This window comes from Theropithecus gelada, chromosome 1 (genome assembly GCF_003255815.1).
Source record: "Theropithecus gelada isolate Dixy chromosome 1, Tgel_1.0, whole genome shotgun sequence".
NCBI lineage: Eukaryota > Metazoa > Chordata > Mammalia > Primates > Cercopithecidae > Theropithecus > Theropithecus gelada.
Genome location: NC_037668.1, coordinates 19,024,051 through 19,051,637, shown reverse-complemented (window position 1 = coordinate 19,051,637; position 27,587 = coordinate 19,024,051). Strand labels below are relative to the sequence as shown.

General features: G+C 49.1%; 3 protein-coding genes and 1 non-coding gene across 10 annotated transcripts in view; 1 reads left to right on the top strand and 3 right to left on the bottom strand.

Moving 5' to 3' along the window:
- NPR1 (natriuretic peptide receptor 1) overlaps window positions 1-7,218 on the bottom strand; it is a 16,771-nt gene extending 9,553 nt beyond the window's left edge. For all 5 annotated transcript variants that reach the window (XR_003121456.1, XM_025398938.1, XM_025398948.1 and 2 more), the window contains exons 1-8: window positions 5,577-7,218; window positions 4,696-4,895; window positions 4,103-4,216; window positions 3,562-3,697; window positions 2,812-2,903; window positions 1,894-2,029; window positions 1,581-1,665; window positions 319-439 (exon numbers count right to left, since the gene is read on the bottom strand). Coding sequence is in view for 4 of the 5 variants with exons in the window: in XM_025398938.1 (XP_025254723.1) it covers window positions 319-439; window positions 1,581-1,665; window positions 1,894-2,029; window positions 2,812-2,903; window positions 3,562-3,697; window positions 4,103-4,216; window positions 4,696-4,895; window positions 5,577-6,297 (1,605 nt within the window). In the remaining variant the exon portion in view is untranslated. The remainder of the gene's footprint in view (window positions 1-318; window positions 440-1,580; window positions 1,666-1,893; window positions 2,030-2,811; window positions 2,904-3,561; window positions 3,698-4,102; window positions 4,217-4,695; window positions 4,896-5,576) is intronic.
- Window positions 7,219-13,770: 6,552 nt separating this feature from the next.
- On the bottom strand, window positions 13,771-13,842 carry TRNAM-CAU. Its single transcript has one exon. It is a non-coding gene; the product is annotated as a tRNA-Met (tRNA).
- Window positions 13,843-14,066: 224 nt separating this feature from the next.
- ILF2 (interleukin enhancer binding factor 2) lies at window positions 14,067-23,580 on the top strand. 2 transcript variants are annotated; one of them, XM_025398984.1, is made up of 14 exons: window positions 14,067-14,175; window positions 14,875-14,934; window positions 15,226-15,268; window positions 16,486-16,590; window positions 16,966-17,043; window positions 17,387-17,489; window positions 19,957-20,022; window positions 20,349-20,465; window positions 21,160-21,238; window positions 21,500-21,587; window positions 22,332-22,393; window positions 22,478-22,592; window positions 22,814-22,904; window positions 23,054-23,580. In XM_025398984.1, exons 1-14 carry the CDS (start codon window positions 14,171-14,173, stop codon window positions 23,212-23,214), a joined length of 1,173 nt encoding a protein of 390 aa, XP_025254769.1. In that variant the 5' UTR covers window positions 14,067-14,170; the 3' UTR covers window positions 23,215-23,580. The 2 variants fall into 2 exon arrangements, with proteins under 2 accessions (XP_025254769.1, XP_025254777.1); XM_025398992.1 differs by having other exon boundaries at window positions 16,467-16,590.
- SNAPIN (SNAP associated protein) lies at window positions 18,000-26,910 on the bottom strand. Of its 2 annotated transcripts, XR_003121459.1 has the most exons (5): window positions 26,689-26,897; window positions 26,391-26,437; window positions 26,013-26,131; window positions 23,916-24,405; window positions 18,000-18,025 (listed from the first exon to the last, which is right to left on the bottom strand). XR_003121459.1 is itself a non-coding variant. In XM_025399058.1 (4 exons), exons 1-4 carry the CDS (start codon window positions 26,829-26,831, stop codon window positions 24,304-24,306), a joined length of 411 nt encoding a protein of 136 aa, XP_025254843.1. In that variant the 5' UTR covers window positions 26,832-26,910; the 3' UTR covers window positions 23,784-24,303. The 2 variants fall into 2 exon arrangements, 1 of the variants encoding a protein (XP_025254843.1); XM_025399058.1 differs by lacking the exon at window positions 18,000-18,025 and having other exon boundaries at window positions 23,784-24,405; window positions 26,689-26,910.
- Window positions 26,911-27,587: the final 677 nt, after the last annotated feature.

Here is a 27,587-nt window from a genome sequence, read left to right as displayed (position 1 = left end):
CGTGATCCCCCCGTCTCGGCCTCCCAAAGTGCTGGGATTACAGGCTTGAGCCACCGCGCCCGGCCGCTTTTTTTTTTTAAATGTGTTTTCACAGGTACTGTCTCCTCTGACCTTTAAAAGAGCCCTGTGAGGGAGGCTCTGCAGCTGTAATCATCATCTGAAACAGTCTCGGAGAGGGACTATGAGTCGCTCAAGGTCACACAGCAAGTGAAAGCAGAGCTGGGACTAGACTCCTGCTCCCTTCCCTACCCCTCAGGCACTGCCCCTTGTACCTAGCTCTCCTTTATTGCCCCCCAACACAAACACTAGCGTTCTTACCCCGCTCAGGGTCAGCCGGCTGCCCGCACTCCGCAGGTGCCTCTCAAGGCTACTGGGCTCAACATCCTCCCAGCGCACCCGCCACAGCTCCGAGGCCAGTTCCTTCTCCAGCTGCATCTTCCTGGGGTACGAAGGTTGCATCTGAGCCTGTGGCTGAGCCCCTGACCCAGGGCAGGGTGCTCAGCAGCCCCTCCTCAGAGCCGTGGGACCACACCATGATGCGTGGTTAGAGATGGAGGGGGAATTATATACTCTGGACCGAGAATCAGGACGGCTGGGGGAAATTCTGCCTTACTGGGGACCTTGGGGGAATCACCTCAATGTCCTTATTTGGGAATGAGGCCTCAATAACTATTTCATTCTTAACTATTACAAGAATGAAAAGAAAGTGTGTGTGAGGCCAGGTGCGGTGGCTCATGCCTGTAATCCCAACACTTTGGGAGGCCGAGGCGGGCAGATCATGAGGTCAAGAGATCGAAACTATCCTGGCCAACATGGTGAAACTCTGTCTCTACTAAAAATACAAAAATTAGCTGAGCGTGGTGGCATGCACCTGCAGTCCCAGCTACATGGGAGGCTGAGGCAGGAGAATCGCTTGAACCTGGGAGGCGGAGGTTGCAGTGAGTCGAGATCATGCCACTGCACTCCAGTCTGGCGACAGAGCGAGACTCCATCTCAAAAAAAAAAAAGAAAAAGAAAAAGAAAAAAGAAATAGTATACGTGGAAGTGCTTGGCATATATTTTATGTTCAACCAGCAGTGATTTTCTCCCCTCCTTCTTTGCTTTCGTATATCATTAACTCCTCCTGTACTTCATTTTAGCCTCCACTGGACGGCAGGAACAGGGCTCATTTAGCTCCCCTCTCCACTCTAGGTTGGGCACCTGGCACACACCAGGGCTCACCACCCTTCTCAACTAACATGGGCATGATCCCAAGGTTCAGAACATTGCTTCCCATCTGGCCTGCAAGAGTAGCAAGGGAAACCAGTCTACGCCCCTATGATGTCACGCATCAACTTCTCTGCTTCTTGGATCTCTCTGACTCTCCTTGGCCATTCCTATCCTTGTCTCCTCCCCTCGCCTGCCATTTCCTTCTCTTTCTCTCTCCTCTGGCTTTTAAGCCTCCTTTCTTCCTCATCTCCCTTAGTTTTCCCCTGCTGTCCGTTCACCCCTGCCCTCTTCCCTCTGGGTCCCCACCACCTCCTCTGCTATTGGTTCTCCGGGTCCTCCAGCCTCACTCAGCCCCCCACATCACAGCTCACCTGTATATGAAGAAGGAGACAATCAGAATGCTGAGCAGGGAGAGGCTGCCCACCAAAGCCAGCACCTCCAGGGTAGAAAGGTGATCTGCAGGAGAGAGTCCATATTGCAGCAAGAGAGATTTGGGTTAGACAGCAGGAGGAAGAACTTTCTAATAGTCCATCAGTGAACTGGGATGATGGATGAAGGGGAGAAAAAGGCAGGAATCATTTTCCAGGAAGCCCTCAGCGTGGGACAGGAGCACCTACTCAACTGTGCTTAGGGGAAGGATGCAGCATCTCCGGGATGGAGGCCTGGAAGGCAAGGGGCAGTCACCTTGGTTGCATGCTGGGTCTTCGTTGTCAAAGCCACATTTGGGGATGTCAGGAGGAGGGTACCCCAGGGGCCAGTTCAGTTTGCGCCCTGACACGGCCACCAGCTCTTGGGAAGTCCCATTGTAGTTCAGCACAACCTAAGGGAGAGCAGGAGTGGTGGCTAGGCCAGGGCCTGTGGGGAAGGCCTGCTGTGCAGTGCAGCAGTCTCACCTCCCACCTACCCCAGCTCTGCTTCCAGAGCCTATATGTATCTGGGTTGTCACCTGCTTACCAAGCCCCTGCTGCAACTGGATACAGGACCTCATACCACACACATATTATTCAAGTGGAAACACCTGAAAACTATCAAGGGATTTATAAAGAAAACTCCATTTAGAACCCGATGTCTACACTCAGGGGGTTTATAATCTTGGTTGAAGCACCAACCAAGCACTGATTTTTCTCTACCTATTTTCTTGGTAGAAAACAGAAGGTAGTGTTCACCTCAGCCTACATTCCCAGGCCCAGTCCATGTGCCCCTCTTCCAGGAGGCCTTCTCTGGATGACCTGTCCCTTGCCACCATTGGCCTCAGCACCTTCCTGTCCCCACTCAATTGCAGAGTTATGTAATGTGCGTCCTTCACCACCCTGTCTCTGCTGGGAGGTGGTCCTGCTGCCTCCTTTCGGGGCTCCCCGAGGGCAGGGTTGTGCTCCTTCCTCAGGCATGGGGCTCCCCAAGTGTGATGCCTGTGGGTCCCTATCATTCTGGTGGCTTCCCCAGACTGGAGCTGGGTCTGTTTTATCCAGGGCTCTCGTAAGTGTCCAGGCACGGTAGAATGGCTACAGGATAAACAGGTGCCCTGGCAGGGCTGTGGGGAGGGAAGTGGGAGGGTGAGATGTCATTTGGAATTGGCACTGTCTTCTGGGTGCACAAACTTACCCTGAAGGCACCAGTCTCGGGATCCATATCCCAGAGGGAGAAGTCTGTTTCCCGATCGCCACTGCTATCAATTTTTAGGTATCCTGTCACACCTGAGGACATGGGGGAAGACGATTATGTTTGAGAGAATGGAAGTTCAGGGGTGCCCCACTTCATCTCTTCATCCTCTAATCTTTTTTGTCTTGCCTTCCAAACATATATGTATACAGAATGATAGTAAATGGTAAAAGGGCTGGGCACTGTGGCTCACACTTGTAATCCCAGCACTTTGGGAGGCTGAGGCGGGCAGATCACCTGAGGTCAGGAGCTCAAGACCAGCCTGACCAACGTGGTGAAACCCTGTCTCTACTAAAAAAAGAAAAAAGAAAAAAAAATTAGACAGGCATTGGTGGAGGGCACCTGTAATCCCAGCTACTCAAGAGGCTGAGGCAGGAGAATCGCTTGAACCTGGGAGGCGGAGGTTGAAGCGAGCTGAGATCGCACCACTGCCCTCCAGTCTTGGGGACAGAGTGAGACTCCATCTCAAAAAAAAAAAAAAAAAAGTAAAAGAATTCAGTGCCCAGCAGGGATGATTGAGATTGGACACTTAGTAGGACTTCTGAGGGATGGGCCTGAATAAAAGCTGTGGAGGAAAAGGCTGGTGTGCATAGGTAACTGTGCTGCAGGGCAATAGGCTTCTCATGGCTTTACACTGGGCACCTGGGATTCATCCCCCAAGGCAGCCCATTCCAACCACCTCCAGGCCCTGACCTTGAAAGCTTCGGTTCCACATCCGCTGAGTGATGTTCTCCCCATCAGTAACTGTTCCCCCATGTGCCAGAGTCTCCGTCACTGCCTGGATATAGAGCAGGAGCCCATCGTGGAAGGATGCTGGGATGGTGTTCACCTGTAGGGGCAAACAGAGGTTGGCTGGGGTGGGCGTATGAAGGGTATGGAGGTGGGAGCTGTGGGGAAGGGAATGAGAGGCACTGGGATTTTGGAAGAGGATGGGAGAAAATAACACCGCTACATCACAGGGAGATTTTACTATTTAAATGATGCCTTTGGATTAGCATCACGTCTGAATCCTGCTAGGTAGACACAGCAGGATGTATCGTCTCCGTATTACTGATGATGACCTGAGTTTCAGAGGCTGAACTTGCCAGTGTCCTCCTCCATCATCTCGAGAGACATGGAACAATGGGAAGGGAGGGAAGGGGAGAACTGGGAATAGGGAAGGATGGAGGCTGGCAGAGGGTCGTGGAGTGGGGGCTGGAGGTCCACGCTGGAGGGTCCTGGGACCCCTTCTTACCAGGCCATCCTCCATGGTGAAGTTGAACTGCTCACGAGCCAGGTGTTTTAGCTGCTTCAGGAATTCCAAGTACTCGGGATTATCTGGCTCTTTATATGTAATGATTTTGGCAGCCTGAGGAAGGTGTCAGTGGAGAGCAGAGAGTTGGGAGCTGACTCTATCCCCTCAGTACTGTGGGGCCCCAACAGTCGGGAGCCCACCTCCCAGAGCTGCATCTCTGCTTAGCTCAAGGTCAAACTGGACCCTATGCCCTGCATGAAGTGATGCCCACTCCAAAGCAGAGGATCCAATGGGATGGCTTCTCCAAGTCCTGTCCAGGCTGTGGGACTTTATCCTCCTCCCGCCTCAAGCCATGTTCTTATCTTTTTAGCCTGCTGGTGCCAAAGCGCCCCTGTGCAGTCCCCTGCCCTTCATTGCTTAATTCCCAGTGAGCATCACCAACCTCTTCTGTTCTGTGAGTTACCAGGAGTGCATAAAGAAACAAACAGACAAAAACCTCTTTTCTGGAATTCTTTCAGACGCTGAGGGACACAGTGCCCAGAAATTATGTGCCACAAGCTGAGACAGCCTGGGCTTCAAACCTAGGTACTCACTTGAAAGGCCTGGCGGGCATTGACATCCTGTCCATCCCCTCTCTCCCAGGGCCTGCGGGGAGCAGGGCCCTGTCCACCTTGCAGGCTTTGCCCAAAGATATCCAGGTGGAAGAAAACGTAGTCCTCCCCACACAAGCCAGCTTCCAGGGCCAGGAGCATCAGGGTTCTGAAGGCGTCAGGGGAGCTGCAGATGTAGATAACTGGAGAAAAAGACGGGGAGTCAGAGGGAGAAGCCTAGGTACTGCGGGAGAGACAGGAGTAGGAAAGCTGGGGCATCCAGGGTAGTAAGTTTAGAGATAGGGGGCAGGAGAGACCCAGTGAGAGTTAAGTGGTAACTCCCGGCTCAGCCTAGGCCACAGCAGGAGATAGACGAAGGGTGGAAGGAGAGGCGGGGCGTGGGGGTGGGGGCGGGGAGGAAAGAGGGGAGGAGGGGGCGGAAGCGAGGAAGGAACAGGTAGGGAGAGCGGGATAGTGGAGCTGAAGGTGGAGAAGGGTGGGGCCAGGAGGGCGAGAGGAGTGAGGGAGGGGGAGAAGAGAGGGGATAAGGAGCAATGGGAGGAGAGGATGAAAGAGGGGAGAAGGCTATAGGGAAGAGAGAAAATGCAGGAGGAAAAAAGGGACCGGAACCGAGCTGTACTAGGGTGGGAGGGAGTGAGTGGGGGTCGGCGAGGTGAGAGGATAGAGATGTGGTGAGGGTGGCGGAAGAAGAGAGGGAAATAGAAACTCAGCTGTACAAAGGACCGGGGAGCTGAGAGTGGAATGAAGAACGGCGAGGAGAAAGAAGAGTACCCCCAGACAAGAGAGGAAGTCCCGATGCCTCCGGCCGGTCAGAGGGGAAGCTCTGCAGCTAAGCTGCGGGACGGGGTGTGCCAGCGTCTCACCTCGGCCTTTGCGCGGCATGGTCCGCAGCAGCCTGGTGTAGTGGCTGAGGTCGTCCTCGGCGAACTCCAGGTGGTCCACCGTAATATTGAGGCGGTCGCGGACCCGCATGAACAGCCCCTCCACGAGGAAGAAGCAGTGTTCTTCGTCACCCGGCCGGTAAGCGTAGAGCATGAGCGCTTGGCGCTCCCAGCCCAGCCGTCGGTGCAGCGCCGCCACGAAGTCCCCCAGCTTGGCGTAGCTGGGCCCCGCGCGGGTGGTCAGCGCATACTCGTCCTTGACACCGAAGCCCAGCGCCGGGGCGCCGGCAGTCAGCAGCGGGACCCGCCAGTGCGCGGTGAAGCGCCCCACCGGGGCGGCGGCGTACACGCAGCCCGGGCCCAGGAACGCGGCGGGGTTGTGCTCCCACTTGAGGTCCACCGCGGCCAGGGGCGCTGCGGTGTCGGAGCAGACGCCCAGCGCGTTCTCGCTGCTGCCCAGCACCGTGCGGACCGTCCAGCCCGGCAGCAAGTCGGGGCGCGCCTTCACCCGGGCCAGGGCCAGCTCCACGGCGGGTCCCACGCGCGCCCACGACCATGGGTACGAGGTGTTGGCCAGCGGCAGTACCACGGCTACCGTCAGGTTGCCCGCGTGGCTGCCCCGGAGCAGCAGCAGCAGCGGCGGCAGCAGCAGGAGCAGGAGCAGGCGCAGGCGGGAGCCGGCGGGGCGCCGGGGCCGCAGCATGGTCTCAGCGGGCACCGCAGCGGGCGAGCGCTCCCACCATGGCCTTCTCGGTCCCCACCGGCTCAGTGGCCGGTCCCAGGCATCAGGCGCGTCCCTATGGGAAGGAGCAGGAGCGGGAAGGGGGCGCTCACCCCGGGGCTCGAGGCCCCCTGTAGCTGCGACGGTCTGGGCCGAGAGCGCAAGGGGCGCGACGGAGGGAGGCGCGCAGGGCGCCGCGGAGCAGGTGGGTGCCAGGAGAACGTCGGACCGGAGAGGACCCGAGTGTGAAGAACTGGGCGTGTGCGTGCGTGTTAGAGAGAGAGAGTGAGAGAGAGAGAGAGAAAGGGTGCGAGCGAGCGCTTCGTGAAGAAGGATGGGAGAGGGCGCGCGAGGGAGGAAAGAGGAGTGTGTGTTTGTAGCGTGCGTGTGCGCCTGCCCCAGGGAGTGTGCCAGAAGGGGCGTCCGGCCGGCCCAAGTCTCCAGCTATCCGGAGGGAACCGTGGAGGACCCGAGCCAAGCTCCGAACCCTCCCTCCCAGCCGCTTCCCCTCCCAGACTCAGTGACTGAAGAGCCAATCCTGGATCTTTAACTCCTTCCTCCCCGCCGCCCAGCCCGCGCGCTTCGCGGTGGACCATCTTCCCGGGTCTCGGCCGCCCCACGCCTACCTCCTTGGAGGACAGGACCTTCTGAAGGCGCGCCCTTGCCGGAATGGAAAGGAGGGCTGAACGGAGGCTGTGTGTGGAAGCAACCGGGGCCCGCTTGCGCCCCACCTTTTCCCTCGCCCCACCTTTTCCTTCGCCCCCTACCTGGTCTTATGGGGGAAGAGTGAAAGGTGTGCTGGTTTGGGATCCTGGCAGGAAACTGTGTGAGTGCGTGGATGTGTGTGTTTGGGAGTGGGGTGGAAGGTGACGGGTTTCTGGAAAGTCCGTTAAAGTTGAAGGCGAGCCCAGAGTGCTTGTTACCCAGTCCTTCTATGATCCCCCTCTCTTTCCCTCCGTGCCACCTTCCAGATTGTGCAGATTAGCTGTGAAAAATAATCTGGTGTCAGGGCGGAATTAAATCTTTAGCGCCCAAATTGTAGGAAGATGGGGAGAGTGGGTAGGTGGCTGGGAGGGAAGAAGTTCACACCTCAGGGCCGCCCCAAGAAAATGACTGTTTTGTGTTGAGGGTTGTTAAAATGAAGGCTATGGAAGATGTTGTTGGAAATGACCATTGAAGGCGTAAGTTGCGGGAGTGGGTTTTGGAGCACTTGACAGGTGGGCCCCTGGTGCAGACTGCTGTGGAATCAGTGTGCCCTCTAATGGTTATCAGGGGTCATTGACGGCATTGCAGCGCCAACCTCTCCAACGCTGCGCCTAAGCAGGACATGTAAGATCACCAAACTTCAGGTCAGCAAATATTTCCAGAGAACCTTTGGTGCGTCAAGCACGCACTAGGTGCTGAGGGCTTAAAGATGAATATATATAGTCCGTGCCTTTGAGGAGCTCTATTTGGGACGAATAACCGTAATGCAACATGCATTAAGCACTACACGGGAGACATGGATAAACTGCTAAAGGACTCAGTGAGGGCTATTCATTCTGCTTGGATTGGGGCCAGAAAATCTCCAAAGAGAAATAATTCAAGAGGACAGAAGGATGAGAAAGGTATTCTGTGTAGACAGAGCAGAATTTTGAAGTATATTTCCTATATATGGAATTTTAGGAGACTTGAATATTCTTATTATCTGGAGCAAATTGTGGTCGATAGGCCAACTTGAGATGGTAGGCATGCTTTGGTTTGCATTCTCTCTGTGTATATTGTTTTTAATTCCCCACACTTAAAAATAATAAGATGGGGCCGGGCAAGGTGGTTCAAGCCTTTAATCCCAGCACTTTGGGAGCCAGGGTGGGTGGATCACGAGGTCAGGAGTTCAAGACCAGCCTGGCCAAGATGGTGAAACCCCGTCTCTACTAAAAATACAAAAATTAGCTGGACATGGTGGTGGTCACCTGTAATCCCAGCTACTTGGGAGGCTGAGGTAGAGAATTGCTTGAACCCGGGAGACAGAGGTTGCAGTGAGCCAAGATTGTGCCACTGCACTCCAGCCTAGGCAACAGAACAAGACTCCGTCTCCAAAAAAAAAAAAAAAAAAAGTCATAAGATGGCACATGAATATTTGGATTTCTGACTTTTTTTTTTTATTCCAAATATGGAGGTCTCTCTATGTTGCCCAGGCTGGTCTTGAACTCCTAGGCTCACGTGATCCTCTTGCATTGGCCTCCTAATATTCCTGGATAACATGTGTGAGCCACCAGGCCCAACCTGGATTTCTGACTTTTCCTAAAATATTGGAAGAGCTGGCAATATATTGTCCTGCATCCCTCCATGAGCAACCAACCAGAACAAGTATCCATTATCTCCTTGAAATGAGTCTAGTTCATCATGGTTCCTAGGCACCCTGCTTCATTCAGGTGCATTACCTGCCTGGCTGTAGTAGGAGTCTGTGTTTTCAGCCCTGATCTTGGATGTAAGGTGTCTGCATGTAGGATGACTGAGGAAAAGAGGCAGGGAAAAGGGCAATGGAGGGAAGATTATGAAAGCTTTTGTGTGACAGGCATAATGTTCTTGTCCTGTGATGGAGATGGCGGGTTCCAGAGATTGTAGAGGTAGACAGCAGTTGGAGATGGGGAGATGTTTTGTAAGTAGAATCAGTTGAACTTTGGGAAATGAGGACATTATACAAATAACAGGTCTAGGTGACGTTGACCCCATTAGTTGAGAAGCTGAAGAAGGAGGTTTTGGAAGGATGATACTTTTAGTTTATTGGATGTGAGGTGCCTACAGATACTCAAGTGGAAGTGTCTGATAGGCCTTGGACTAGTGGAGCTGGAGCTCAGAAGAAATGACTGGACTAGAAATATAGTTTAGTAATTGAGCTCCTTTCAATAACGGTGAACTAGCCCTAAAGCTATAGACAACTAAAAGTGTTGGATGAAATACTTTTTTTTTTTTTTTTTTTTTTGAGACGGAGTCTCGTTTTGTCGCCCAGGCTGGAGTGCAGTGGCGCGATCTCGGCTCACTGCAAGCTCCGCGGATGAAATACTTTTTTAAAAATCAAAGAACTGGCTGGGCATGGTGGTATATCCCTGTAGTCCCAGCACTTTGGGAGGCGGAGGTGGGCGGATCACTTGAGGCCAGGAGTTCAAGACCTGTCTGGCCTTCATGATGAAACCCTGTCTCTACTAAAAATACAAAAATTAGCCAGGCAGAGGCCTTGTGCGGTGGCTCACGCTTGTAATCCCAGCACTTTGGGAGGCTGAGGCGGGCGGATCACCTGAGGTTGGGGGGGGAGTTCGAGACCAGCCTGACCAACACGGAGAAGCCCTGTCTCTAGTAAAAATACAAAAATTAGCCAGGCGTGGTGGTGCGTGCCTGTAATCCCAGCTACTTGGGAGGCTGAAGCAGGAGAATCGCTTGAACCTGGGAGGCAGAGGTTGCGGTGAGCCGAGATCGTGCCATTGCACTCCAGCCTGGGCAACAAGAGTGAAACTGTGTCTCAAAAAAAAAAAATTAATCGGGCTTGGTGGTGCATGCCTGTAATCCCAGCTACTCGGGAGGCTGAGGCACAAGAATCAGTTGAACCTGGGAGGCAGAGGTTGCAGTGAGCCGAGATCGTGCCACTGCACTCCAGCCTGGGCAACAGAGCAAGACCCTATCTCAAAAAACAATAAATAAATAAAAATAAAAATAAAAGAACTAATAAGATAGTGAGGTGAGGCACAGTGGCTCATGCCTGTAATCCTGGCACATTGGGAGGCTGAGGCAGGTGGATCACCTAAAATCAGAAGTTCAAGATCAGCCTGGCCAACATGGTGATACTCCATCTCTACTAAAAATACAAAAATTAGCCGGCGTGGTGACAGATGCCTGTAATCCCAGCTACTCGGGAGGCTGAGGCAGAATTGCTTGAACCCAGGGGTGGAGGTTGCAGTTAGCCGAGATCGTGCCATTGCACTCCAGCCTGGGCAACAAGAGTGAAACTCTGTCTCAAAAAATTAGCCGGGCTTGGTGGTGCACACCTGTAATCCCAACTACTCGAGAGGCTGAGGCACAAGAATCATTTGAACCTGGGAGGCAGAGGTTGCAGTGAGCCGAGATTGCACCACTGCACTCCAGCCTGGGCAACAGAGCAAGACCCTGTCTCAAAGAACAATAAATAAATAATAAATAAATAAATAATTAATAATTAACAAAAGAAGTAATAAGATAGTGAGGCCAGGCGCAGTGGCTCACGCCTGTAATCCTAGCACGTTGGGAGGCCGAAGCAGGTAGATCATCTGAGGTCAGGAGTTCAAAACCAGCCTGGCCAACGTGGCAAAACCCCGTCTCTACTAAAAATACAAAAATTAGTCAGGCGTAGTGGCGGATGTCTGTAATCCCAGCTACTTGGGAGACTGAGGCAGAATTGCTTGAACCCAGGGGGTGGAGGTTGCAGTGAGCTGAGATCGTACCATTTCACTCTATTTCGAGCAAAACTTCATCTCAAAAAATAATCATAATTAAAAAAATAAGATAGTGAGAAATTATTGGTGTGAGAGCACAAAAGTACAGGAAAGTAGAGAAGTAAGCCCAGTAGTAGGGCTGATTTTACCTTGGGGTCATTTGCTAATTTGGAATTAGTGGCAGAAAATACGCTGTGTGGGGCTGGTGAAGTCCAGGCCAGGTGTGGTGGCTCACACCTGTAATCCTAGCACTTTAGGAGGCCAAAGTAGGAGGATGGCTTGAGCTTAGGAGTTTCAGACCAGCCTGGGCAACAGGGCAAGACCCCATCTCAATTTTTTAAAATTAAAAAAAAAAAAGGGCCAGGCACGGTGGCTCATGCCTGTAACCCCGGCACTTTGGGAGGCCGAGGTGTATGGATCATGAGGTCAGGAGTTCAAGTCCAGCCTGTACAAGATGGTGAGACCCCATCTCTACTAAAAATACAAACATTAGCCAGGAGTGGTGGCACGTGCCTGTAAGCCCAGCTACTTGGGAGGCTGAAGCAGGAGAATCACTTGAACCCAGGAGGCAGAGGTTACAGTGAGCCGAGATTACACCACTGCACTCCAGCCTGGGCAATAGAGGGAAACACACTCTCAAAAAAAAAAAAAAAAAAAAAAAGGAATCCAAATGTCCCCAAAGGTGATAATCTTGGTAAACCACCTTCATGTTTTGGGCTAGGATCTCAAAAGGCTGCACTCTTAGGGGCAACCTGGGAGTAGAATAAATAGAAAATTTAAGGTCCTGCTTGGTGGCTCACATCTGTAATCCCAGCACTTTGGGAGGCTGAGGTGAGGATCACTTGAGCCCAGGAGTTGGAGACCAGCTTACGCAACATAGTGAGACCTTATCTCTACCAAAAATTAAAAAAATTAGTTGGGTGTGGAGACATATGCCTGTAGTCCAAGCTACTCTGGAGGTTGACACAGGAGGATCACTTGAGCCCAAGAGGTTGAGGCTTCAGTGAGCCGTGTTTATGCCACTGAACTCCAGCCTGGGCAACAGGAGTGAGACCCTGTCTCAAAAATAATAATAATCCAGACCCAAAACATTAAAAGACCAAAATTAAGAACCAATTGATAGATTTAATACTATGTTAGACTTAACTGAGGAGCAAGTAATGAATTGGAAGAAAGAACAGCAGAAACTACCTAAAATGAAGAATGGGTAAAAAGGAATGAAAAACATAAAAAGAGAGGGTAAAAGCCCTTTGCAGTGGCTCATGCCTGTAATCCCAGCACTTTGGGAATCTGAGGCGGGCGGATCACCTGAGGTTGGGAGTTCGAAATCAGCCTGACCAACATGGAGAAACCCTGTCTCTACTAAAAATACAAAATTATCCAGGCGTGGTGGTGCATGCCTGTAATCCCAGCTACTCAGGAGGCTGAGGCAGGAGAATCACTTGAACCCAGGAGGCAGAGGTTGTGAGCTGAGATCACACATTGCACTCGAGCCTGGGCAACAAGAGCGAAACTCCGTCTCAACAAACAAACAAAAACGAACAAAAAAGACTAGCTTTGACAGCATATAAAGTACCCCATCTCTAAATAAATAAATAAATACATACATACATAAATAAGCCCGGGGGCAAGGGAGGTGGTTTATGCCTGTAATCCCAGCACTTTGGAAGACAGAGGCAGGAGGATCACCTGAGGTCAGGAGTTCGAGACCAGTCTGGCCAGCATGGTGAAACCCCATGTCTACTAAAACTATAAAAATTAGCCGGGCATGGTGGCATGTACCTATAGTCCCAGCTACTCAGGAGGTTGAGGCAGGAGAATTGCTTGAACTGGGGAGGCAGAGGTTGCAGTGAGCTGAGATGGCGCCACTGCACTCCAGCCTGGGAGACAGAGGGAGACTCCATCTCCAAAAAAAAAAAAAAAAAAAATTAGCTCAGAGTGTTGTGGCCTGTGCCTCTGAGTAGTCCCAACTACTGGGGAGGCCGAAATGGGAGAGTCTGTTGAGCCCAGGAGGTCGAGGCTGCAGTGAGCTATGATGGTGTACCACTGCTCTCCAGCCTGGGCAACAGAGTGAGACCCTGTGTACAAATAAAATAATAGAAGAGAGGGTAAGAGACAAAGAGATTACTGGGGGAAAAGTCTAATACGTCTTTGGAGTTCAGGAAGGAGGGAAATAATAGGTAAAACTAATACTGGAAGATATAATAGCTAATAAATTATATAAATGGACGACAAACCTCAAGCCATTGATTCAAGAAGCTCAACAAACCTCAAGCAAGATTTTTTTTTTTTTTTTTTTTTTTTAAGACGGAGTCTCCCTCTATCGCCCAGGCTGGAGTGCAGTGGCACCATCTCAACTCACTGCAACCTCCGCCTCCTGGATTCAAGATTCTCCTGCCTCAGCCTCCCGAGTAAGTGGAATTACAAGTGCCCGCCAGCACAAGCCACCGCACCCGGCCCTTTTTTTTTTTTTTTTTTAATTAATAACATTTATTTTAATCTGGATGGTGGTTATGTGGACAGAATACGTTTAGACTTAAGATGTTTACGTTCTGCTGTAGTAAATTAAATATCAAAAAAGTACGTATGGAAGGGAGGTAGATGAGGGATAAAAGTCTACAAGTTGGATTCAGTGTATACTGCTCGGGTGATGAGTGCACCAAAATCTCACAAATCACCACTAAAGAATTTATGTAACCAAGCCGGGCGCGGTGGCTCAGGCCGGTAATCCCAGCACTTTGGGAGGCTGAGGCGGGTGGAACACCTGTTTTCTACATTAATTCAATCAGTATACTCCTCCTATCTGAAACCTGTTTCTCCTGCTTCGAGTTTGTAGACGTGTAGTGTTCATAGTTGCCTAAACTCCCTTTTCCGCATCAACTTCAACTGCTGGTGGCAAAAATGGCTGATACCGCTTGCATTTTTGAGGTAGGAAAATCGGCAAGGTATTTTCATTCACTGAATGAAATGTAAATTACGTGTGCCGTACAGGGCAATGAAAAAATTCCGATAGCAGAGGATGGTTTCGATCCATCGACCTCTGGGTTATGGGCCCAGCACGCTTCCGCTGCGCCACTCTGCTATCTGAAGTCAAATGTTCTCATAACTGTTATAGAAGACCACGTAGTCGTTGTCCTGACTTCTTCAGTGCCACCTAATGTCTGATCAAAAATTCGTCATTACTATAGAACCAGTTCTTATTGGCTAGTTCCTGACACAGTAGGCGTTTTTTATTGGTTCATAAGCCCGGTTTGACAAAGTAAGCCAATAGGCATAAGCGATGGGGTAAGGCGGGAGCCAATCACGCCGGGTTTTATTGGGACACGCCGGCAAGACGCCTCTTCAGTTGTCTGCTCCTCAGAGGAAAGGGGCGGTTGGTGCGGCCTCCATTGTTCGTGTTTTAAGGCGCCATGAGGTAAGGGGGTCGAAGTGGTCGAAGGTTTCAGGTATTCGACGGAAAACTTTGGGAACGTGGGTCGAAAGAAGTCGGAGTACCTAAAAGGACCATGTATCCGGGAGCTGGCCAAAAACCTGAGAACTCCTGGTCTAGGAGAGTGGGAGAGAGTGAGGCCGGTAGAGGCGGGGAAACTTGGGCCCGGGATGGGGTTGGGGCCCAGGAGTGGGGAGGCGGGTTCGACACCTCTCTCTGAAGGGTTGCGATGAGGAGGTGTCCTCAAGTCCCCGGAGGAGCTCCCCACCTTCCCTCCGCCCCCGTCATCCGGGCTGAGAATGCTGGAGCGAGCCGCATTCATCCTCAGTGCGAAGGGCTTGACATATAGGACATGCCCGATAAATGTGTACGTTAATGAAGAAATGAGCAATCTTTAGCTTCCGAAGTATTAGGATTCGTGTGGCCCAGGATTATGGGTTATTTCGTGTAGGGCTCACTGTCTGAGCCCCATCATTACTTGATGGGGGGTTGTGATTAACTTATCCAGAATGAGGAGGTTATGGGGGTGTAACTGGGCACCATTTGGAATGGGGAGAAGTGTAAGTGTGAGTGGGGTCTCTTGCCTACCGTTGGGAGGTTCCGAGGGATGAAAGTAGCCAACTTAAAATGATATGGCCGGTGGGTATTCCTTCAATGAGATCAAAATAAAATCTGCATTTCTAGGGGTGACAGAGGCCGTGGTCGTGGTGGGCGCTTTGGTTCCAGAGGAGGCCCAGGAGGAGGGTGAGTGCCAGCTTTTAGCATCTCTGCACTTAGTTGTTAGTTTCTGCTTGTCATCTAAATAGGAGTTTTGGAATAGACTAATGTCACTTGGTTTTGTGAGAGCCAACTGTGGTCTTTTCCGCACTCCTGCTAAATGAATTTGGCCCCGCTATGCTAAGAATGATTCTCTCCCTCCCCAGAGACTTTGTCACTCATTCTGAGGTCTGACATGTTTTCAAAATTGTTGGTGTGTTATTTAAATCTCACTTGATTCCTACATAGGGAATAATTTGGCTGTTTTTCGTGTTTTAGGTTCAGGCCCTTTGTACCACATATCCCATTTGACTTCTATTTGGTGAGTACCTTGGGTTAATAATACACAATTTCTGACCATTCTTGAAATGGAGCCTAGTATCTCCCAGTTAATGAAGTTAGATAGTGGTTGAAGAGGGCAGGCACAGTGCTTCACACCTGTAATCTCAGCACTTTGGGAGGCCGAGGCGGATGGATCACCTGATGTCAGGAGTTTGAGACTATCCTGGCCAATATGGTGAAACCCCATCTCTAGTAAAAAATAAAAAAGTTGGTTGGGTGTGTGCCTGTAATCCCAGCTACTTGGGAGGCTGAAGCAGGAGACTCGCTTGAACCCGGGAGGCGGAGGTTGCGTGAACTGAGATGGCACCACTACCAAAACAAAACCAAAAAAAATGGTGATTGAAATGGGGGGGAAAGTGATTTTTGAAAAGACTTGGGGTTTTGAGTCAACTGTGTGTTGCTTTACCTACAGAAACAGTGTAAGCATGGTGGGGAGAATAATTCCTTGACTACTGTTGGCATTAAACATGATTATAATCTTTGTTCTGAACAAGTAATCGTATCTATGGCTAATTTGTTGCTATAAAGATAGTGATAGCTTAAATTATGGCTATTCCAGCTTGTATCCTTGTTTGAACATTTTTTCTTTTTTTTTTTGAGACAGAGTCTCACTCCGTCACCCAGGCTGGAGTGCAGTGGTGCAATCTTGGCTCACTGCACTGAACCCGGGAGGCAGAGGAATCAGGACCTCTGCCTCCCAGGTTCAAACAGTTCTCCTGCCTCAGCCTCCCAAGTAGTTGGTATTATAGGCGCCATGCCCAGCTATTTTTTGGGTATCTAGTAGAGACGGGGTTTCACCATGTTGCCCAGGCTGATCTTGAACTCCTGACCTCAAGTGATCTGCCCACCTCGGCCTCCCAAGGTGCAGGGATTACAGGCGAGACCCACCATGCCTGGCCTTTGAAGAATTTTTTTTTTTTTTTTTTGAGGCAGGGTCTTACTGTGTTGCCCAGGCTGGAGTGCAGTGGCACGATCTTGGCTCACTGCAGCCTCGCTTCCTGTGTTCAAGGGATTCTCCCACCTCAGCTGGGATTACAGGCGTGAGCCACCATGCCCAGCTAATTGAACAAATTAAGGAGTAAAAACAAGTGTAGAATTTTCTATTTTTAACCTTTTTCTGTCGTAGTAATAGAAAAAACAATCTCTCCTGTATATTATTTTCGGCAAATAGAATGTAGTTGTTTACTTCTGGTTTAGTGTGAAATGGCCTTCCCCCGGGTCAAGCCAGCACCTGATGAAACTTCCTTCAGTGAGGCCTTGCTGAAGAGGAATCAGGACCTGGCTCCTAATTCTGCTGAACAGGTATGTTCTTTTGGCTGTCTTCCAGAAATGTCTCTAAAGCAGGTAGAAGTATTGGTAAAGAGTAACTGTTGGTAAGGTTAAGAATGGTGTTAACAGAGCCTGAAATCCACAGAGGGTTTAATTGTTCTCCTTATTTCTCATTGTGGGTGGAGATAGCCAGGTGGATATATAAACAAATTACATATGCATTCTTATTTTTATTGGGGACAAAGAGTTGTTCTCTTTCCATATATTCAAGGCCAGAATGAAGTGTTTTTAAAGTCCTAGGTCAGTATTGAGTCAGCTTGTATGGAAGGGATTAGGAGAAAATACTCAAACTCTGAGAAGTTGCTTCTAATTTTTCATCTTCGAGTATTGTTTCATGCTGTTTTTCAGGCATCTATCCTTTCTCTGGTGACAAAAATAAACAATGTGATTGATAATCTGATTGTGGCTCCAGGGACATTTGAAGTGGTGAGTTTTTGATGATTTAGTTTTAGGAAAGGGCACCTTTGGTAGTGTGGAAATTTCCTTGGCTCCTGACTTTTAATTTTCAGTTGTCTATTATCCAAAGCCAAGCTTAAAATGAGAACGTACAGTGGGATTTCTTTGTAGTACTGATCTTGGGGACAAGACTTGTATCACTGTTATGCTATCTGTGATGTATCAGGCTTTCATGTGGTGGTTCTGGGGGTGATTTCACCTCTGCTACTTCCTAATTTGGGTAACAGGTGGCTATGTTGTAACAGTTCTGGGAGGACTTAGGCACCTTTTTTTCTTCTAAATTGTTTTTCCCCCGAAATCCTTTTTCCAATAGCAAATTGAAGAAGTTCGACAGGTGGGATCCTATAAAAAGGGGACAATGACTACAGGACACAATGTGGCTGACCTGGTGGTGATACTTAAGATCCTGCCAACATGTGAGTGTGCCTGTTTCTGGTCATGGGAACAGAACATAGCACTGGGATTAGGGACTTAGGGATCTTTTTTTGTTTTGAGACAGATTCTCACTCTGTTGGCCAGGCTGGAGTGCAGTGGTGCCATTGTGGCTCACTGCAGCCTTGACCTCCACTACAGCAAGTGATCTTCCTGCCTTAGCCTCCCGAGTAGCTGGGACTACAGATGTGTGCCACCACACCCAGCTAATTTTTTAATTTTTTGTAGGTACAGGGTTTCACCATGTTGCCCGGACTGGTCTCAAACTCCTGAGCTCAAGCAATCTGCCCACCTCAGCCTCCCAAAGTGCTGGGATTGCAGGCGTGAGCCACTGTGCCCAGCCCTTAGGGATCTTTTTTTTTTTTTTTTTTTTTTTGAGACGGAGTCTCGCTGTGTCGCCCAGGCTGGAGTGCAGTGGCGCGATCTCGGCTCACTGCAAGCTCCGCCTCCCGGGTTCACGCCATTCTCCCGCCTCAGCCTCCGAGTAGCTGGGACTACAGGCGCCCGCCACCACGCCCGGCTAGTTTTTGTATTTTTAGTAGAGACGGGGTTTCACCGCGTTAGCCAGGATGGTCTCGATCTCCTGACCTCGTGATCCACCCGCCTCGGCCTCCCAAAGTGCTGGGATTACAGGCTTGAGCCACCGCGCCCGGCCCCTTAGGGATCTTGAAAGCTCAAATTTCTTGTGCGAAATGATGTTTATTTATTTATTTATTTTTTGAGACGGAGTCTCGCTCTGTCGCCCAGGCTGGAGTGCAGAGGCTGGAGTGCAGTGGCCGGATCTCAGCTCACTGCAAGCTCCGCCTCCCGGGTTCACGCCATTCTCCTGCCTCAGCCTCCTGAGTAGCTGGGACTACAGGCATCTGCCACCTCGCCCGGCTAGTTTTCGTATTTTTTTAGTAGAGATGGGGTTTCACCGTGTTAGCCAGGATGGTCTCGATCTCCTGACCTCGTGATCCGCCCGTCTCGGCCTCCCAAAGTGCTGGGATTACAGGCTTGAGCCACCGCGCCTGGCCTCACGAAAGGATGTTTATAAGACAAATGTTTTTAGTTTTTGTTTTTGTTTTTGAGACGGATCTCGCTCTGTTGCCCTGGCTGGAGTGCAATGGCGTGATCTTGGTTCACTGCAACCTCCCCTCCTGGGTTCTAGCTGTTCTGCCTTGGCCTTCCGAGTAGCTGGGATTACAAGCATGTGCCACCACTCCCGGCTAATTTTTCTATTTGTAGTAGAGACGGGGTTTCACCATGTTGGCCAGTCTGGTCTCAAACTTCTGACCTCAGGTAATCCGCCTGCCTTGGCCTCCCAAAGTGCTGGGATTACAGGCGTGAGCTACTGCACCCTGCCTGACAAATGTTTTTTAATGGGTGATAAGGGACAAACGCTGAAGTGTGTGTGTCTGAAAGAATGTATAGCAGGTTACTGTAGAGCCATGTTTCTCAACTGGAGGTAATTTTGCTACCCAGGGGATATCTGGCAGTATCTGGAGGTACTATTGATTGTTAAAACAAGGGGGTGCTACTGGCATCAAAAAACGGTGGAAGCCAGGTGTGGTGGCTGTATTCCCAGCACTTTGGGAGGCTGAGGCAAGAGGATCACTTGACCCCAGGAGTTTGACCAGCCTATGTAACATAGAGAGACCCTGTAGCTGCAAAAAGAAAAAAATTAGCTGGGCATGGCCGTGCATGCTTTGGTCCCAGCTACTCAGAAGCCTGAGGTGGGGCCGGGTGCAGTGGCTCATGCCTGTAATCCCAACACTTTGGGAGGCCGAGGCCTGGAGTTCAAGACCAGCCTGGCCAACATGGCAAAACCCCGTCTCTACTAAAAATATAAAAATTAGCCAGGCGTGATGGTGGGCGTCTGTAATCCCTGCTACTTGGGAGGCTGAGGCAGGAGAGTTGCTTGAACCTGGGAGGCAGAGGTTGGAGTTAGCAGAGATAGTGCCAGTGCACTTCAGCTCGGGTGACAAGAGTGAGGCCCTGTCTCAATAAAAACAAAGAAAAAAAAGCGGCATCCTGAGGTGAGAGGATTGCTTGAGCCCGGGAGACTGAGGCTGCAGTGAGCTGTGATTGTGCCACTGCACTGCAGCCTGGGTGACAGAGTGACACCCTTTCTCAAAAAAAGAAAAAGGATAGAGGCCATGGATGCTGTTAAAACATCCTACATCCCCATCACCCCAAAGATTTATCTAGCCCAAAATGTTTTTAGTGCCACTGACCTAAAAAACCTTGCTGTAGAAAGAGGATATGAGTACAGGAGGGGTCCTGTTGCGTGAGTCTTGCAATTTTTCTGTCCAGGCCTTGGCTTCCTCTTATAAAAGTATTTATTCTATTATTTACCCTTGCTTCAGCCTTGGATATGGGACAAAAATGAGAGTGCAAAGTAGCTTAGAGATATATAGAAAGTCTAGATAAATAAATTATTACAACATTATGTCCTTTTCTGTCAATTAGTGGAAGCTGTTGCTGCCCTGGGGAACAAAGTTGTGGAAAGCCTAAGAGCACAGGATCCTTCTGAAGGTTTGCATTTGTTGCTGATTATGTATTTAGTAGCCACAGGAACCAGGTCTTGTAATTGTAAGTACACTTTCAACAAAATCAGGTCAGACTAGATGGAAGAGTAAATGCAGAGTTTTATGTTGTGGGAGTTTTTGGCAGGGGCTTCAGGTGTTCAGGGTGTTCAAGGGAGATCTGTTTGATCTCCCTTCTAAAGCTCTGTATTCTAAATTCTCATTCTGGACTCTGTGCTGTTTTTAAAATCCACCTTTTCCCCCGCACCCTGGATTTAACTTTGGTCATCTAATGGAAATGTGAGTTACAGTTTTTGTTTATTCTGTTTTTTTCAGTTTTAACCATGCTGACCAACGAAACTGGCTTTGAAATCAGTTCTTCTGATGCTACAGTGAAGATTCTCATTACAACAGTGCCACCCAATCTTCGAAAACTGGACCCAGAACTCCATTGTTAGTTCTTTTTTTTCCACTGCTGGAAAATTTAGGGGATATTCAAAACATGGTATTGTTGCTGTTTAGTTTACTTAGCTTGTTGCTATTCCACATGCAGCTTTCTGGGAATTGAAGAACTTAGGTTTATTCTGAGCTTTGCTCTCTCCCTCTGTAATTTGGAAATAGTTTTTTTATCAGCTTGCCAGTGGAATTTTCAGATGGGGTGACCAAGAAAGCATTTGGAGGACTTAAAAAGGACCGAAAAAATATTTATGAAGGAGGATAGGCTTTTGGAGAAAATCATCGCTCTTGCCTGCTTCTAGTGATTTTTAGACAAGTGATTTGCTGAAATGAGAAACACGGGGTGGCTTAAAGAATTGCAAAGTTGGTTAGGCGCAGTGGCTCACGCCTGTAATCCCAGCACTTTGGGAGGCCGAGGCAGGCAGATCACCTGAGGTCAGGAGTTGGAGACCATCCTGGCCAACATGGTGAAACCCCGTCTCTAGTAAAATACAAAAATTAGTGGGGCATGAGTAGCTGTAATCCCAGCTACTCAGGAGGCTGAGGCAGGAGAATCACTTGAACCCCGGAGGCGGAGGTTGCAGTGAGCTGAGATCGCGCCACTGCACTCCAGCCTAGACTGTAGCAGTGGTAATGAGTAGCTTGTTTAATGAAAATGTTTCATTCTGGCCTATCATGCTTGTCTTTTTAGTGGATATCAAGGTATTGCAGAGTGCCTTAGCAGCCATCCGACATGCCCGCTGGTTCGAGGAAAATGCTTCTCAGTCCACGTGAGTCCCTCCCTGACCATTTGGATTAAGATAAACTTTTTAATTGCAGTGAATAGCAGGATACCCCCATACTTCCTCTGACAGAACTATTTTGCCTGTGACTTTTTTTCTGGATTTTTATTTTTACCTTAAGCAAGTTAAGATTTAGAGAAAGCAGAGAACGTATAGTTCTGTAAACAGCATAGTCAGCTTCAATTCTACCTTAGGCGTGGAAATACATGATGATATTGATTTTAATGTTTGGGTCACTATTACTTTCAGAGTTAAAGTTCTCATCAGACTACTGAAGGACTTGAGGATTCGTTTTCCTGGCTTTGAGCCCCTCACACCCTGGATCCTTGACCTACTAGTAAGTAAAGATGGACAATTGGAGTTCCTCATCATCCTTATTTACTAGTAGTAGTAGTAGTAGTAGTAACTCTGAAATTCACCAGAGTCTGAAATTTGGTGAAGCTTAAAAGAAATTTTATTGGTAGACAAGTAATCCAATAAAAATTCAACATTTACATGACTCAGAGACATTTGTTTAAAAAAAAAGAAAAAATTCAAAGTTTTTTTTTTTTTGGTATATTCAATTAAATGAGTAGTTACTGAGTTATAGTGTCCTGTTTTCTTCTCATGACTGCTACCATTTCATCATGGCAGTAGAGAGAAATGAGTGAGCAGCCATTTCAGAATTGCTTCTGAACAACATGAAAATTTTGGCTAGGCTTAGACCTTAATAACCAGTTTTCCTCGTGATGATTTAAGGTTTTAGTTTGATGCCTGTAATCCCAGCACTTTGGGAGGCTGAGGCCAGAGGATCACTTGAGGCCAGGAGTTTGAGACCAGCCTGGGCAAAATAGTGAGACTATATCTACCAGGAAAAAAAAAAAATATATATATATATATATCCAGTTGTAGTGGCTTGTACTTATAGTCCTAGCTTCTCAGGAGGCTGAGGCAGGAGGGTTGCTTGAGCCCAGGAGTTTGAGGTTACAGTGAACTATGATTGTGCCACTGCACTCCAGCCTGGGTGACAAAGTGAGGCTACAGTTCTGGTTATCAGAATTGCCATTTTGATGGCACACCTACTGGATTTATTATTTTCCAGGGCCATTATGCTGTGATGAACAACCCCACCAGACAGCCTTTGGCCCTAAACGTTGCATACAGGTACAGCATGCTTCTTTGGGTTTAGGGTTGGTTTTAAGGTATTTTGTGCATTCTTTTAATACCTGATACTTCCCTGTGTTCTAGACGCTGCTTGCAGATTCTGGCTGCAGGACTGTTCCTGCCAGGTTCAGTGGGTATCACTGACCCCTGTGAGAGTGGCAACTTCAGAGTACACACAGTCATGACCCTAGAACAGCAGGTATTGGGACAGATACGAACTGAGTTGTTTTGCCCCATTCTTGAATACTCCTAGTCAGCTGGCGAAGTGGAATATGGTCTTTAGGGGTCAGGAATTGGGGGATTCTGAAATACTTTGTTCCTGAGATTTAAAAAATTGTCTTAATCTCTGTTTTCACAAGGGTATTACTCAAAGTCTTTTGATTTTCCTTGCTAACTTACTCTCACTTTGCTCTCCTTCAGGACATGGTCTGTTACACAGCTCAGACTCTCGTCCGAATCCTCTCACATGGTGGCTTTAGGAAGATCCTTGGCCAGGAGGGTGATGCCAGCTGTGAGTGACTACTGTGGGTCGGGGTTTTGTATTGTAATCTGGTCTACAAAGAAGCTGTACACTATTTAAATGTCTTTAATATTTCCACAGTGTAAATAATGTCTTTTATGCTGGGCTGCTTGTCTAAATCACCTTTTTCTCTTTCCTAGATCTTGCTTCTGAAATATCTACCTGGGATGGAGTGATAGTAACACCTTCAGAAAAGGCTTATGAGAAGCCACCAGAGAAGAAGGAAGGAGAGGAAGAAGAGGAGAATACAGAAGAACCACCTCAAGGAGAGGAAGAAGAAAGCATGGAAACTCAGGAGTGATGTTCCCTTCACTCCTTTTCCTACCCAAGGGGGAAGACTGGAGCCTAAGCTCCCTGCTACTGGGCTTTACATGGTGACAGACATTTCCGTGGGATAGGGAAGATAGCAGGAAGAAAAGTAAACTCCACAGAAGTGTCATTCCACTGGGTTTTGATATTGGCTTTGCTGCCAGTCTCCCATTTGTGACCTATGCCATCCATCTATAATGAAGGAGGATACCAACATTTCTTCCTAATATTCTAGAATCCCCAACTCCTGAAAACCCCTCTCTCAATTAATACTTTGCTGTTGAAATGTTGTGAAATGTTAAGTGTCTGGAATTTTTTTTTTCTAAGAAAAACTATTAAAGTACTTCCTAGTAGGGCTCTTGGCCTTTTGGTTGGTTTTTTGGGTTTGTTTTTTTGCATGTGGCAACCTTTTTTGCTTCTTTTTGCTTTGTATACTCTTGCGTTGAAAATAGTATTTGAATCTTTTAATTATAAATACTCAGATCACAATTTGAAGCTGTCTTTGAATTAAAGTACAAACTCCTAGAACCTTTCCATATACCAGAGTAAACTAGAATACTGTTTTAAGTATTTATTGAATAAAATGATTCTATCAATACTGCTACTGTATTGAAGCCAGTGCAATAAAAAACTGGGTGGACAGAGGTCATTCACTTTGACTTTGCCTGCCCTCTCCAAATCCCCAGTGTAAACAGGAAAATGAGAAGTCACAGGTAGAGGACATGCTGCCCAGGCCCATGTAACTAGGCATGTAACAAAGGAAGCCCCTCTGGTTAACTAGGCCTGAAGAAGGTAAGCCTCAAGTATGCAGGTTAAAAAAAAGTAGAGGCCTCTGCTCATTTGTGAAAGGAAGCAAGAGCCATAATTAACGTAAGTCCTTTGGGAACCTCATTCTGGCTGTGTGTAGCTTTCCTGGGGCCCCTACATAAATGAGTAAGACAAAGTGCTTCAAACAACCCATACAGCTGCCTTTTTAAATGTCTGAAGGTCTAAGGGGACTGTCTCCTAGGATCTTTGCATGTCTGTCGAAACAAGGCAGCTGGGAACAGTACTTGCGCTACTGAGTCCATAGGCTCATCTGTTATTTGCTTGGGGAGCCAGGGGGGTAAATTCCCGAATCCAGCATTGCTCTCCTGCGGGCTGTTTCCTTGGCAACACTGTGGTTTAGCCGCCTCAGTCGTTCCTGCAAGACAAGGGAGGTTTGGAATCTTAACCACTGTGAAAGGCTTTAGAGTATAAGTGAACTAGGTGCTGAAAAATATCGGGCTTGGTCTACCTCAAAGTCAGTCTTCTAAAGCATATATAAGAATGTAGGTGGGGCATGGTGGCTCACCTGTAATCCCAACACTTTGGGAGGCTGAGGCGGGTGGATTACCTGAGGTCAGGAGTTCAAGACCAGCCTGACCAATATGGTAAAACCTGTCTCTACTAAAAATACAAAAAAATTAGCTGGCCATGGTGGCGGGTGCTTGTAATCTAAGGCAGGAGAATCGCATGAAACTGGGGAGGTGGAGGTTGCAGTGAGTTGAGATCGCGCCACTGGCCACTGCACTCCAGTCTGGGTGACAGGGAGAACTCCGTCTCAAAAAAAAAAATAGTCCAGGCATGGTGCTCATGTCTATCCTAGCACTTTAGGAGGAAGTGGCAGGAAGATCACTTGAGCCCAGGAGTTCGAAACCAGCCTGGGCACCATAGTAAGATCCTTTTTTTTTGATACGGAGTTTTGCTCTTGTTGCCCAGGTTGAAGTACAATGGTGCGATCTCAGCTCACCACAACCTCCGTCCCCCATGTTCAAGTGATTCTCCTGCCTCAGCCTCCCTGGTAGCTGGGATTACAGGCATGTGCTACCACACCCAGCTAATTTTGTATTTTCAGTAGAGACGGGGTTTCTCCATGTTGGTCAGGCTGGTCTCAAACTCCCGACCTCAGGTGATCTGCCCGCCTCGGCCTCCCAAAGTGCTGGGATTACAGGCATGAGCCACCTCACCTGGCCAATCCTGTCTTTTTATTAAAAAAAAAAGAAAAAAGGCCAGGCAGGCCGGGTTCAGTGGCTCGCACCTGTAATCCCAGAGTTTTGGGAAGCCCAGGCAGGTGGACCACTTGTGTGCAGGAGTTTCAGACCGGCCTGGGTAACATGGTGAAACCCTGTTTCTAGAAAAAAATACAAAAATTAGCTGGACATGGGGGTGCATGCCTGTAGTCCCAACTACTCAGGAGGCTGAGGTGGGTGGATGGCTTGAACCTGGGAGGAAGAGGCTGCAGTGAGCCGTGATCATATCACTGCACTCCATCCTGGGTGACAGACCTTGTCTCATAAAAATAAATAGCCAGGTGTGGCGGCTCACTCCTGTAGTCCCAGCACTTCGGGTGGCCGAGGTGGAAAGTTCACTTGAGCCCAGGAGTTCCAGACCAGCCTGGGCAACATGGCAAAACCCTACCTACTAGAAAAAAATACAAAAATTAGCTGGGCGTTGTGGTGCACGCTTGTAGTCCTAGCTACTTAGGAGGCTGAGGCAGAATTGCTTGAGCCCAGGAGGCAGAGGTTGCAGTGAGCTGAGATTGAGCCACTGCACTCCAGCCTGGGTGACAGAGGGAGATCATCACATACACACACAAAAGAATGTAAATGGCAGCAACTGAATACTGAGAATAAGACGAATTCTCCTAGGTATTTTCCAAGTACTGAGAGAAGTGAATTTCCTTTTCGCTGTTTTAAAATTACAGCGGCTTTCACTGTGTTGAGGACTTACAAAAAAGGGCAAAGAATCACAGGTATGATATTCTTTTACCTGAGCATTCTGTAGAATGTTGTTGACCAAGACAACGCGTCGCCGGGCATTAAGTAGCTTCTTAACATACGGGTCAAGATCCAGGGCCACCTTCTGATCCTCATTGATGCGGCACAGTTCTGGGGATGCAAGGTGCAGCTAAGATCTAATGGCTCATCTCTTGTTCTGAGGGAAAGCAGGCTGGTAACGGGAGGGAAAACACTTGCACCCAAACGGGCCACAGCCATTAGAGATTTAAGACATCCCTGAAAGGAGGTGTCCTTTGGCAGCCCTGATGCCCTGGAAGCAAGCGATAGAAACCCAGCCCAGGAGTTGGCAAAAACCTAAGGTCCTGAAAGTGGGCTGAAGGGTTCCGGGTACACAGGGATGCTCACTCACCTGTGGCTAGGTTGTCAATTTGTTCCCGGAGCTCTACCTGGCTCTCTCTGCAAAGAGGTACAAGGCCTACACGGTCAGGCAGTTACCGGAGCTCAGGAAACGAACTCCCCCTACGTATTTACCAAGTACTCAAAGAAGCCAGCCTCCGCTGAACCCTCCACCTGCGGCCTTCCGCCTGTCCTCCCCGCCTCGAATCAGTTTCCTAAATTTATGCCCACTCCCAGCTAGAACACTTTCTTGGCCCCGCCCCTACAAAGCCAGAGAGACAGGTCCCGCCCCCAGCTTCCCTCCCGGGCACCTGACGGCGTGCACGTGAGAATCGAGCTGCTGCACAGCGGGTCGCAGGAACTCCAGCAGCCCTTCGGCGAAGAGGTCGCGGCCTGTGGGCCCCGCCACCGGTGTCCCTGCCCCCGACACAGCGGCAGAACCAGGCCCCGCCATCACGAACTGTCCTGACGCCCGGAACCTGCCGCGAGGGCCGCCGGGAACCGGAGCCGCGCCGCACTGCCCCGCGAGGGGGCGTCCGGAAAATGCTGTCTCCACCAAGGCACTGGGGTTTCTGGGAAATGGAGTCTGGAGCGAGCCGGGCGGGGAGGAGGGCCAGGCCCTAGGAGTAGAGGCCTTGTGGCCAGTGAGCTGAGATCCGGCCACTGCACTCCAACCCGGGCTACAGAGCAAGACTCCGTCTCAAAAAAAAAAAAAAAAAAAAAAAAAAAAAAAGAAAATCCTCAAAGGTCAGGTTGTAGAAAGGAACCAGTTTTTGGAGTGGATACTTTTTGTTTTCTCCAAAGGTGAAAATAAACACGAATAACTTCAGTTGTCCATAGCCTTCCCATGTTAACTTTATGAGATAGTCGGGCGTGGTGGCGGGTGCCTGTAATCCCAGCTACTTGGGAGGCTGAGACAGGAGAACCGCTTGAACCCCGGAGGCAGAGGTTGCAGTGAGCCGAGATCGCGCCACTGCACTCCAGTCTGGGCGACAGAGAGACTCCACCTAAAAAAAAAAAAAAAAAAAAACAAACGAAAACAAACCAAAAACAAAAAAACTTTATGAGAAAACCACATTATATTCATAATAATGTTTTCTGTTTCTAAAGAGTTTTTTGTAGTTGGTTGTTTTTAAGACAGGGTCTCTCTCTGTCGCCTAGGCTGAAGTGCAGTGTCACGATCTTGGCTCACTGTGGCCTTCACCTCCAG